Here is a 13,197-nt window from a genome sequence, read left to right as displayed (position 1 = left end):
CAGAAATGACCCAATGTGAATATAAAAGTAGATCCAGCTTAAGGTTATTATAGTTAACGAAAACTAAAATCTAAAATAATTGTCATTAAATGAAATAAAAATAAAAACGAGTTTTTTTAAAAACTAGAACTAACTGAAACTGTATTGTGTATATACAAAACTAACTGAAACTAACTAAAATGATATCAAAAACCTCCTTCGTTTTCGTATTTGTTAATATATTTAATACATAATCTTACTGTAAGCATTTTAGAAGTAAATATAATCCGCGCTGCAGGTGTTTGTGTTTGACAAAGTCTCCTGCTGCCATTGGCCAGATCGAGCCAGCTCTTCTCCAGTCATCCTCGCTGTTGCTCCCGCGACAAAAACAACCAGTGGACATGACAGCAGCACGCTGACAGCATTAAATAAAGATACTTAAAAGTATTACTTTAACACGTTTGTGCCCAATAATGGGTTTTATTTCTGTATCGCGATCGCGAACGAATCTTTTTAACCGAATCTTCTAAGTGAACCAGTTGAACTAGTTCACTAAGTGAAGTTTATGTATAAACAAATTTCGAGAGGATCACGTGCTTATGATTGCTAGCAGCTGACCCGCATTATCCAATTCACTACTATCCAATCAGATGACTCCTAAACTACTATAAAAACCCTGGGGTTTATTCCATTGCTATCTTCGTTTTGAAGAGTCCCCCCTTCCTCCCCTACGCCTCCTTCTTAGACGGGTGACACGGTGGCCCAGTGCCTAGCACTGTCGCCTCACAGCAAGAATGTCTCTGGTTCCTGGCTCTACCAAAACTAGCAGACATTTCTGTGCGGAGTTTTGCACTTCTCCCCGTGCTCACGTGGGTTTCCCCCGGGTTCCCCGGTTTCCTCCCACCGCCCAAAAACATGCAATTAAGCCAATTGAACAAGCCAAATTGTCAACATATACACGCTCCTAGTTAGTAATTAGTTTCAAGAGCATTCACTTGCTACAGCAGGGGAGTTCTCGAGATCTACCTGAGCTCAAACTCCCCTCCCGCTTTGCAACGGGAGGGAGTCCTGGGCTCGAGGATCTCATGAGCTCAGGGCTCTCTCCCGGGACAGCATGCCAAACAAGCTTATAATTAATCATCAGCTAAGTGTGAACTCTTGAAAGACTACGAGGAGAGTAAAGAGGAGGAACATCAAGTCAAAATTGAGGACAAAACTCATTTAGAGACTGATAATATTTTAAAAGTGAGAGTTGTTTTACCTGCACTCAGTGTGGGAAGAGTTTGGCAAGCAAAAGCAAACTAAAGACGCACATGAGGATCCACACTGGAGAGAAACCATTCACATGCACTCAGTGTGGGAAGAGTTTCAACAACTCATCATTCCTTAATCTACACATGAGGATCCACACTGGAGAGAAACCATTAACATGCCCTCAGTGTGGGAAGAGTTATAGCAAATCATCGTCGCTTTATAGACACATGATGATCCACACTGGAGAAAAACCATTCACTTGCACTCATTGTGGGAAGAGTTTCTGCGATGCATCATACCTTAAAAAACACATGAGGATCCACACTGGAGAGAAACCATTCACATGCACTCAGTGTGGGAAGAGTTTCAGCAAATCTTCCGGGCTTTATAGTCACATGAAGATCCACACCAGAGAAAAACCATTCACTTGCACTCAGTGTGGGAAGAGTTTCAGCCACTCATCACACCTTAATCAACACATCATGATCCACACTGGAGAGAAACCATTCACATGCACTCAGTGTGGGAAGAGTTTTAGCCTATCATCATACCTTAAAAAACACATGAAGATCCACACTGGTGTGAGAGAGTATATGTGCTTGGAGTGTGAGAAGACTTTTATTACAGCTGCAGAATTGAAACGGCACCAGAGGATTCACACTGGAGAAAAACCGTACAAGTGTTCACACTGCAGTAAGAGGTTTACTCACTCAGAAACCCTGAAAACACATCAGAGGATTCACACTAGAGATAAACTGTACAAGTGTTCACACTGCAGTAAGAGGTTTGCTCACTCAGGAACCCTGAAAAGACATCAGAGAATTCACACTGGAGATAAACTGTAGACATGATCAGTGTGTACTAGGGTTGGGTACCGAAACCCGGTGCCATTATAGCACCGGTACCTTGGTAACCGGTATGTACCGGTATTAAATCAGCGTATGAATTTCGGTGCTGAGGCATGGACGTAAGGGGTGCATGAAAAAGGCACATATAGGCGTTGCGTCACAGCATCACTAAACATTTAATTCTAAACAACTTTGAGGAATACCGACAGCCATATCAGGCGATTGTTATTGTCGCTAGGGAACAGACGCACGCAACACGCAGAGTACATCGCATTCAGCCTGGAACCAGTGGTTTTCAGTGAGCGAGAGCGACACTCTTCAGATCAACATGCGTGATCACGTTCATCCAATTTGCTTAAACTAAGCATTCTAAAGCGTATTTTGCAAGCAAGGATTCTTACACAGCAACTGTCTTTACAAAAGTGCGTGTAAGGGGGAAACATCTCAAACTTAATGACACATTTGGGGGCTCAATGGCAGAGCCTCTCTCGCGTGCTTTAGCTCCCTCCGGCACTCGCTTATGCTCGCTCCCTCTGTTTTCTTGGCACTATGCTATCTCTGTGACGGTGCTGCGCGCATCAGCTCCCCGCACTCGTCAGAAGTTGATGCCCAAATTGACACAGGTAATAAAAAGATTTAACTTCAGTCATGTTGATGTTGTGAAACACTATCAAAATGTCCACTGTTGATGATATTAGACTTCTGTTTTCAATAGCGATTTTAACTCTTAATATAGGAAGTCCTCTGCTATGCAGAGACCATTATTAATCAGAAATCTAGTGTACATAGTTTAACGTTAGGAAATGCAGTCTTGAATTTACAAACAGTCGGCTTTTATTCATGAAATAAGCGATAAGAAATATAACTTATTATGACTCCAGAATAATTATGTTTTAGGAAACACTGTAAAGTTGAGAGGTGCAGCAATGTGCCTTAATGTACTTGAATGTTAGAAATGTGTTCTCCTACACCAGTACAACGTTACTTGTCAAATAAATGAACAAGGAAGATTATTTTGAGTTTAAGTTATTTAATTATCTTGTTTATTAAGACTGCGGAGTGATGCATGAAAACAAATGACTTCCAATAATGTTTTAAGTATTTTGTGATATATATGTTAAAATGTGCTCCTAAAAGTATGTGGCCCCTGCCCGCCCCCCACAGGTTAATAGTAAGCTAATGTAATTTCATAATGCAAATCTCAAGTTCACGCTAACCAACAAATGATCAAAGGAAATGTATTAATGTAATACAATATTAACTGATGTTTACTTTAAACTGTAATTATATTGTTCTATTAAAATTATTTTGAAAAAGAGTCGTCCACCATCATTTTGTGGCTAAAAAGTGTCGACTCAGGCACCGTTTTGGCACCGGTATTGTTTTAAAAGTATCAATTTAGCACCGGTATCGAAAAACCAAACGATACCCAACCCTAGAGTTTCACTCATTCGGGGCAGCTTAAAGAGCCCATATTATACATGAAATAAGGTCATATCTTGGTTGTAAGGGTCTCCAACAACAGTCTAATATGCATGCAAGGTCAAAAAACACTTTCATGGTCTTATAATCTGCATTTATTTTTACCCAATTATCCCAGCGACTCCTGTATGAATCGTCCAGTGATTCATTTGTTCCCAAACCCCTCCTTAGCGCGGAGCTAATCTGCGCTGATTGGACCGATGACAGTCTGTCGCGATTGGTCGACTGCCTTCAGTCAGAGAGGGAAATGGCCAATAGCTAATCAGCAATTTAAAAAGTAATCACAGTTCATACACGCTCGATAGTGTAGGCGTGGACTTTAGCTGCCACACTATGGCCAGTGGATAGTGCCACGGATAACCGAACGAAGGAGACAGTCGTGTACTCGCCATACCACACACACACAAAAACACACACACACCTCCGGATGACAACGCTCCCGCTTCAGCCCGCACCCGCCAGGTTTTAGCCTGAGAACCCGCTCCGTTTTCTGCCCGCCGCGCCCGGTCCCGCTAGAGCGGAGAACACAACCAAAAATCACCCAGTATACAGTCCAGACAGCCAAGCTGTGTGGATAAAAACACACACACAGCACAAAGTACACAAAGCTCGTTCGTTCGTTCGCTTTCTCTCTCGCTCTCTCGCTCTCTCTCTCTCTCTCTCCCCGCGCCAGATTTCTGCGGCGCGGGAATACATGTCCGAATAAATCGCGGGAGCAGAACTCTAGCACGGAGCTCCATAAACAAACAGCACGCGTCGCGTTTTTAACGTGACTTTGCACGCGATAAGATAATATATCCAGTTAACCTGATACAGTACACGCGGTTACAAGTAACAAATCACAACTAAATACATTTGCAAGCTAGAGTAAACGAGGCAACAACTTTAACCGCACGTACTTACACTTGAGAAATGTAGGAAGAAACCCATCCTGACGTCCATCAGTTACTCTTTACTGATCCTTCCTTTAACAAACTCAGATGAAGTATTCTTTGTAGCATGTAGCTTCCAGAAGTTTCCAACTGCTTGGTTATAATGCTGATGTTTCATTTTTGGGTAGAGACTCAATATATCCATCTGCTGTGTGACTTCAATCGACCGGCATGTTTGTGTGCGTGTGTTTGTGGGTGTGCGTGTGTTTGTGGGTGTGTGTGTGTGTGTGTCTGGGTTACTGCGTCAGAGGGCGGGGCCTCAGGTTTGAAATCTCCCGGGTTTGCGCGTGCACGTGAAAAACTTTGTTTCGTTCGTACGTCATGGCGAAACACCTAATGAGTCGGTATCAAGGCGACTCGTTTGAAGCACTATGATTCGACTCTTTTATAGATGAATCAACAGTTTTAAACACTGTATTCTTACAGATTTAAGCCTTAGCTGGATACTTCACTTCACTTAGAGCTGTGTTACACACTACATGGAGGGGAATTTTCAAAAACCCATAATATGGGCTCTTTAAGAAGCTGAGAAAGAGAGCTCCCATACACACTGGTATTAATCTTCCTGTTTACGTCATATATGATAACCTAAACCATATTTAAATAACAATAGGCACAGCAAGGAAGGGCTTTTTAGAGAAGGAAGGCTTTCCCCTCACATTAAGAAGTTATTTAAGACTTGAAGGTTTGGAGATCTTTTTCGTAATGTTTTTTTATGTGGTTCAAGATATTCATGTTTGTGTTTTTCATGTTCCGATCAAAGTGATTTTCGCAAAAACATCTGATTATGCAAAAACAGAAATATAGAGTAATTACTTTGAATATTAATGGGTTACTAAATCCAATTAAAAGAAGCAAACTTGTGGCTAAAATTAAAAGAGAAAACCAACAGATAATCTTCTGGCAAGAGACAGATCTTTCTGATACAGAACATAGGAAATCAGAAACAATGGGATTTAGGTTTTTCTTTTCCTCATATAATAATGGTCGTAAACCAGGAGTAATGACATTGATCTCAAATAAAATCAACTTCCAATTAATTTCTAAGATTACTGATAAAGAAGGATGATATAACTTAATTAAAGAAACTATCGACCAATACAAAGTTACATTAGTTAGTATATATAGACCACCTGAAAAAGACAAAGCATTTCTCAAAAAAATAGTAAGTGTTATAGCCAAGGAGATATCAGGTACGTTGATCTGTGGGGGAGACTGGAATGTACAACTTCAGCCTAAATTGGACTCCTCTTCTAATAAGCAAATTAGTCAAGAAACTAGACAAATAAGATATTTGATGAAATAATTAGGCTTGATAGATGTATGAAGAGACATATACCCTCTTAAAAAAAGAATATACATTTTTCTCTTCTGCCCACATTTCTCATTCTAGAATTGTTTTTTTTTTTTATGTTTGGGTCAGATCAACATAAAATAAAAGACTGTAAAATTGGAACAAGGGACATCTCAGACCATGCAGGAGTATGTTTAAGAGTGTACCTGGACAATAAACCAAGTAAGACATTTTGGCGATTTAAACGTAATGATTTGAATGATTTAACGTGTGTAGAATATGTTAAAAAAGAACTATTAGAATATTTAAAACATAATAATAATAATGCAGAGGTGTCACCTAGTATCGATGGGACGCAGCTAAAGCTGTTATGCGAGGTAAACTTATTATGTGGTGATCAAGAAAAAAAAATGGAATTACATAAATAATCTAAATATACAACTTGAAGATTTAGAGACTAAATATGGTAAATATCCAGATATTTTTAATAATATCAAAGAAGTTAAAGTGGAACTCAATAAAATATTTGAGGGCGTGTCAGAATCCATACTTTCTAATTTAAGGACGGGAAAATCCGTTTTGCGCCATGGCGCATGGTCTAAAAGGGTTGAGTTTATTTTGTTAATGAGTTATAGGTGTGTTTTGAGAATAAACCAATCAGCGACTCATCTCCCATTACCTTTAAGAGCCAGTTGCGTCGCGTCATGAGCGCATTTGCATTTGCTATTTACATGACGTAAAGTAAGTTCACTTTCGATTTTGCTCTCGTGGATAGGGAAACCTTTACGCTCAGACATCAATTAGCCTATAAATAATTAATTTTGTTTGTTAAGCGCAAAAATTTGTTTTAAAACTCTATAACTCAGTTTAATAACTCAGTTCTAATTTCCAGCAAACAAATAATTTTAACATTGATAATCAAGTGTGTTCAAAAAACTGAGTTTTTTCCAAATACACCTGCTGTGCCCCATATGGTCTAAAACCTGACAGGTGGACAAATCTAAGCTTGTTTTTAATCAAACAAATATAAACATGGATATAATAAATAATATTACTAATAATAACAACATTATACAAAAGCAAATTAAATGACCTGAAAAAGCCTCCCGAGATGAAGAAAGTATGAAGACTGTGGTTTTAAAATTCATGTAGGCTAAAAATTAATATGTTTTGTAATAATTTAATCATTTATATTTATATCCTATATATATATATCCTTATTATATATATCCTTAACATATTATATCTTTTTCGTATGTAATGATATTTGCGTATTGCTCTGCATCTTGTGTGTAGTGTGTAAGCCAGGCGCACTTTGCGCCAGGCAATAGACCGACTTTGTTCTGGTCTAAAGAACAGACTATTTACAGTTTCTCAAAATAGCAACGCGCCAAAACACGCCTGCTTTTTTAGACCAGAATGCCTATAGGCGCACATACGAGCGCAAATGCATTTGCTATTTAAACAGTTTGGCGCAATGCCTCAAAATGACCCTTGTGCTGAGGTGAAAGTAGCAAATAGCAATTGCTTTGCGTCTTGTGCCACATTGCGCCGGGAGTATGATAGGGCCCTATGCATCTATATTAGCTAAACGATTATAGGACATTCTTTCAGACCTAATAGATACTTATCAAACAGGTTTTATAAAACAAAGACAAACATATGATAATATATGGCGAGCCCTTCACGTAATAGATTATATAGCTCAAAACAAGATTAGCACTCTTCTAAGTAGCCTAGACGCAGAAGAAGCTTTCGATTCGATGAGTTGGGATTTTTTATATTTAGTTCTGCAATGATTTGGATTTGAGAATGACACTATACATTTTTTAAATCTTTATTTTAAACTCCTACAGCTAGAATTAAAATAACTGTGGATATTTTCAGAACATATTATATTAGAGGATGTCGATAAAGGTGCCCATTAAGTCCTTCCTTATTTGCATTATTTGTTATACCATTGGCACAACTAATCAGAGATTATACAGAAATAAGGGGAGTGAAAATTAAAGATGTAGAACATAAAATTTGTTTATATTGTGATGATGTGTTTCTGTTTCTTACATACCCAGAATTTAGTTCACTTAAGGTGATGTATTCTCTTGACAAATTTGGATTACATTTAGGATATAGATTAAATTTACTTAAAACACAAACTCTTTAATGCAACTATAACCCAGATGATAAAATACACAAGGATTATGCATTTAAATGGAACATACCTTCTATCAGATATCTTGGGAGTTCAAATCTCTGCAGACCTATCAGATATCTATAAAAATAAATGACTTTCCCATTACAGAAACTATAATAACTTTGAAAAGATGGCCCCTTCTATCTTTAGATCTATATAATCGAATAGAGATAATAAAGATGAATATATTACCATGCCCACTTTTTCTCTTTAAAGCTTTACCAGCGGAGAAACCAAAAAGCAAATTTGATGAATGGAAAAAACTAGTGTCTCGCTTCATTTGGAACAGAAAACATCATTAGATGTTTATTGTAAGGCAGCACAGCTTAGACACATAGTTTGTTGGTGCAATTACAAATACTGTGCAAAGTGGAAAGAATTTGAACAATTACTAATCCACTTACCTCTCCAATAATTATTAGGAGATAGAAACTTCTAACATACAGAATTGCATAAATTGAATTCCCTGACAAAGAGCTCTTTAGAAATTTGGTACAAAGAATTAAAGAATCCTAAATGTGAAAAACAAGCTTAGATATTAAGATGGGTTGAACATGATATTCAATTTAAACCAGCAAAACTAGATCTAAGATTTAAACAATGGAGTTTGTAGGCCATAACATCCTTCTGTCTCAACACTACTGATAATGAATTAGAAAGTTTTCAACAACTTTCCAATATATAAGATAAACAAGACTTTTTTCCGTTACCTTCAAGTTAGACACTACCTCAATAAAAGCATAAGAGATTCTGAAGACATAAAAACAACAGTAGTGCAGGTATTTATAGATGCTTACAAAAAGAAGGTTAATAAAAAAACTAGTATCAAGACTTTATTCCTGTCTTACATTAACAAATAAACACTCAATAATGTATACAAAACATAAATGGGAAAGGGTAGCCAAATTAATACTAACAAATGAGGAATGGTTAACTCTTTGGGAAACACAAATGATCACAATTAATTCTGATTAATGGAGGGGATTTATTTGGAGAAATGTTATCAGGTTTTTTATATCACCTAAAATAAAATACTTTCAAAGTAGAGATCAAAAAATGGTGAATGCTGGAGAAAATGTGAAAGTGAATTGGCAGATCATGTCCACATATTTAGGGACTGTAATATTATACACAATATTTAAATAAAGAGATAAATGCAATAATGAGATTGAATCTGGTATGTAATTTTAAAACTATGTACCTGGGAATTTACTCTGCAGAAATACCATAAAATGATTTGTATCTTCCTAACACACTACTAACAACTAGCAAAAAGCCATTACAAAAAAAAAATTGCTAAAGGAAGATCCTCCATCTGTAGGCGAATGATATGATATTGTTAAAGAGGTGTATGACATGGAAGTACTGACATTTAACTTGAGACAACAAGCCTATAAAATTTCTGCATACTGGGGTAAATGGTTGAGAAGAAGCTTCTTGCTTTAAAGAGCCCATATTATACATGAAATAGGGTCATATCTTGGTTGTAAGGGTCTCCAACAACAGTCTAATATGCATGCAAAGTCAAAAAACACTTTCATGGTCTTATAATCTGCATTTATTTTTACCTAATTATTCCAGCGACTCCTGTATGAATCGTCCATTGATTCATTTGTTCCTAAACCCCTCCTTAGCGCGAAGCTAATCTGCGCTGATTGGACCGATGACAGTCTGTCACGATTGGTCGACTGCCTTCAGTCAGAGAATGAAATGCCCAATAGCTAATCAGCAATATAAAAGTAATCACAGTTCATACGCGCTCCATAGTGTAGGCGTGGATTTTAGCTGCCACACACACACACACAAACACACACACACCTCTGGACGACAACGCTTCCGCCCGCACCCGCCAGGTTTTAGCCTGAACCCGACCGCTCCCGCTTATATTTAGAATTTCTTGTCCCGGTGCCCGAACCGCCCCGTTTTCTACCCGCCGCGCCCGATCCCGCTAAAGAGCGGGGGAGAACATAACTGAAAATCACCCAGCAAAACAGTCCAGAGACAGCCAGACAGAGCTCTCTCTCTCTCTCTCATATGCACGCACTAACACATACACACAAGCGACAAGCAGACACACAGGCAGGCAAAGCTCTGTCTCATTCGCATAGTAATATCCACGATATTGCTAGACAGCCCGCTCCCGTCCCAAATTAAACCTGTTACCGACCGCTCCCGCGATTGATTCGGAAATTTATTCCCACGCCGCAGAAATCTGGCGCGGGGACAGCCGCGGGAATGCAGACCTCTACCACGGAGCTCCGTAAACAAACAGCACGCGTCGCGTTTTTAACGTGACTTTGCACGCGATAAGAGAATATAGCCAGTTAACCTGATACAGTACACGCGGTTACAAGTAACAAATCACAACTAAATACATTTGCAAGCTAGAGTAAACGAGCCAACAACTTTAATCGCACGTACTTACATTTGAGAAATGGAGGAAGAAACTCATCCTGACGTCCATTAGTAAGTTATTCTTTACTGATCCTTACTTTAACAAACGCAGATGAAGTATTCTTTGTAGCCTGTAGTTTCCAGAAGTTTCCAACTGCTTGGTTATAATGCTGAGGTTTCATCTCTGGGTAGAGAATCGATAATGTCCATCTGCAGTGTGACTTCAATCGACCAGCATGTTTGTGTGCGTGTGTTTGTGGGTGTGTGTGTGTGTGTGTGTGTGTGTGTGTGTCTTGGTTTCTGCGTCAGAGGGCGGGGCCTCAGGTTTGAAATCTCCCGGGTTTGCGCGTGCACGTGAATAACTTGGTTTCGTTCGTACGTCATGGCGAAACACCTAATGAGTCGGTATCAAGGCGACTCGTTCGAAGCACTATGAGTCGACTCTTTTATAGATGAATCAACCGTTTTAAACACTGTATTCTTACTGATTTAAGCCTTAGCTGGATACTTCACTTCACTTAGAGCTGTGTTACACACTACATGGAGGGGAATTTTCAAAAACCCATAATATGGGCTCTTTAAGCGGGGAGTCCCCAACAGGTTTCCATCGCCTAAACAACTCAGCTACGACTACATGTACTGCCATGTCCTCATGGCTAGTACACGTGTTGTGCATCCAGATGAAACTTTCGGCAAGCGATTGCTCAACTGCAAAAGCTGTGGCTCCACAAAAAGGGTCTTATAAGGGTCCAAACGGGGACTTGAACCCTGTACCCTTAGATTGAAATTCTGATGCTCTACTGACTAAGCCATCCGGGCTCAATGGCAATGTTTTTAAGTAGGCAAGGTTTAGAGTTGTGGTTGGCGCAGACCTTTACGGTACACAAAAATTTACCGTGACGTAGGGTTTAGGCTTGTGGTTGTTGTAGATGTTGCTAAAACACAACAGGTTACTGTGAGGTTGGGTTAATGGTTGTTGTAGGTGCACAGCAAAATATGGGGACCCAAAACAACTCTATGGGTGTTAATTTCAACACTTTGAAAGTGTCTCATGGGGTCCACTCAAAACTGAGTTAAATCAACACTTTCAAAAGGGTTGGCACATTGACACCGAAGTAAGGGTTAATTTTAACTCCGGGCAGAGTTAAAAATGTAACTATATTTAACACCGCCTGGTAGTAATTTTTTTACTACAATATGTTGTTATTTTATTCAACTCTCTTGAGTGTAAATATGGTAAAAAGGTCAAATAGACTGTAAATTACAAAAGAAAAAAAAAATTATTTGAAAACATTCACAACTTCAACAATTCATTCAGTTTTTAAAATGCAACAATGTCAAATATGCTTTAAATTTTTTATTAGTACAGACAGTATCAACAAAATATGTATGACCAGTGCTCAAAAAGGCTGTTTCAGTCCTTTAGTCCAAACTTGATGTTTCATCAGAGCAATTTGAAAGTTCAATATATCGTCACTCATAGTTTACTTCTAAACGCATAGTTTTCTTCTGAAATGACATTTTAAACAACTTGGCTTGCAAATCTTTCACTTCTGGTGTTTCCTTGGTCCTCCATATCAAACAGCAGTTTAAATGAAGGTATAAATGCTGTAAACTTGTGTAAAAACAAACTGGAGCTAGGAAATCTCATCAAGCATGTCCTGTGAATGAAGTGCTTCCCAGTCACAGGATGACCTTTTTATCCATGACGATGTTGCAGCTGCTGATCGCTCGTCTGCTGGTTTCTGATGCACGGATATAGGGTGAAGCTCATCTAAGAACTCTTCAAGACTCCAGCATGACTAAGAAAAATGTTTGAAAACAAATTGCAATCAAATTCTATGATATATTTAAAAGAACATTTAAAGTGAATAAAACATTTAAGAAATCTAAACTCACCTTTTGAAAATCTTCATGATGATCCACAACTTGACTCTCCCAGCTGGTTGAGGTGACAGGATATGGAAAAGTAGAAAAAACACATGCATCACTGTTGGATCTCCAAAAACAATTAGGTTAACCACTATGACTAGAACTGGAAAAACAGGCAGCTGTCTGTCCACAATCCTGAATTTAACACAACACTTGGAGCAAAATTTAGAGGAGCTTAAAATCTTTTATATCATTTAGTGATGCTGACTTCCCCAAAATATTGGCCACAGTGTAAAAAATATTCATAAACTTACAGTTTTCTGTAAGCGTGTGCGTGCGTGTGTGTGTGTGTGTGTGTGTGTGTGTGTGTGTGTGTGTGCGTGTTTCTTTACCAGATTCAACTTGTTAGGCCCTTTCAGGTCCAGTATTGACGCCACCTTTACTGGAGTCTAGCAGATGTTTCAGGTCCAAATATAATCTAAAATATTAGGATAAGCAGAAGAGGAAAAGTGCAAAGTAAAGAGCAAAACATTATTTAAGTAACAGTTCACCCACAATACAAAACTTATCACCTTCATGTCATTTGTTATTCTCTAATGCTCTAATACCCTCTCAGCTTATTGTGAAACAAATACAGAACTTTATCAAACATACCTTCATTATTATCACCACAAATGACCAAGAAGGTGTGCTTGGTCATTTCACCAACTCTGGAAATACACCATCCGCCTCTAATCAGCCACCGTCACAGGGTCTTGTGTTATTGTATAGAGAACTGTGGCTGTTAAAAAACAACAACACATTAGTATCTAACACATATGCATAACCTTCAGATAAAAGGAGAGATGAACATCACAAAGTATGCCTCACACTTTTTCACATATCTTTTGATTCAGATGTTGATTATTGATAATAAATCTACAAATCAAACCTGTATCATCATTAGGC

At 38.4% G+C, this 13,197-nt stretch overlaps 2 protein-coding genes and 1 long non-coding RNA gene across 3 annotated transcripts in view; 1 reads left to right on the top strand and 2 right to left on the bottom strand.

The window, feature by feature from the left end:
• Positions 1–13,197, bottom strand: part of LOC137491165 (uncharacterized) — a 514,718-nt gene that overhangs the window by 404,756 nt on the left and 96,765 nt on the right. The window lies entirely within an intron of this gene.
• On the top strand, positions 953–3,094 carry LOC148682090 (uncharacterized). The gene has a single exon (XM_088650745.1). The coding sequence runs from the start codon at positions 1,293–1,295 to the stop codon at positions 2,076–2,078; it is 786 nt and encodes a 261-aa protein (XP_088506871.1). The 5' UTR covers positions 953–1,292; the 3' UTR covers positions 2,079–3,094.
• The window catches only part of LOC143528978 (uncharacterized), a 3,631-nt gene continuing 2,156 nt past the window's right edge, over positions 11,723–13,197 (bottom strand). The window contains exons 3-6 of the long non-coding RNA NR_200103.1: positions 12,904–13,030; positions 12,642–12,727; positions 12,277–12,319; positions 11,723–12,179 (exon numbers count right to left, since the gene is read on the bottom strand). This is a non-coding gene — a long non-coding RNA (uncharacterized LOC143528978). The remainder of the gene's footprint in view (positions 12,180–12,276; positions 12,320–12,641; positions 12,728–12,903; positions 13,031–13,197) is intronic.

The sequence above is a fragment of the Danio rerio genome, chromosome 4 (genome assembly GCF_052040795.2).
Source record: "Danio rerio strain M-AB ecotype USA chromosome 4, GRCz13ab, whole genome shotgun sequence".
Classification (NCBI taxonomy): Eukaryota; Metazoa; Chordata; class Actinopteri; order Cypriniformes; family Danionidae; genus Danio; species Danio rerio.
The sequence above is the reverse complement of the archived record's forward strand: the minus strand, read 5'-3'. Positions and strand labels throughout refer to the sequence as shown.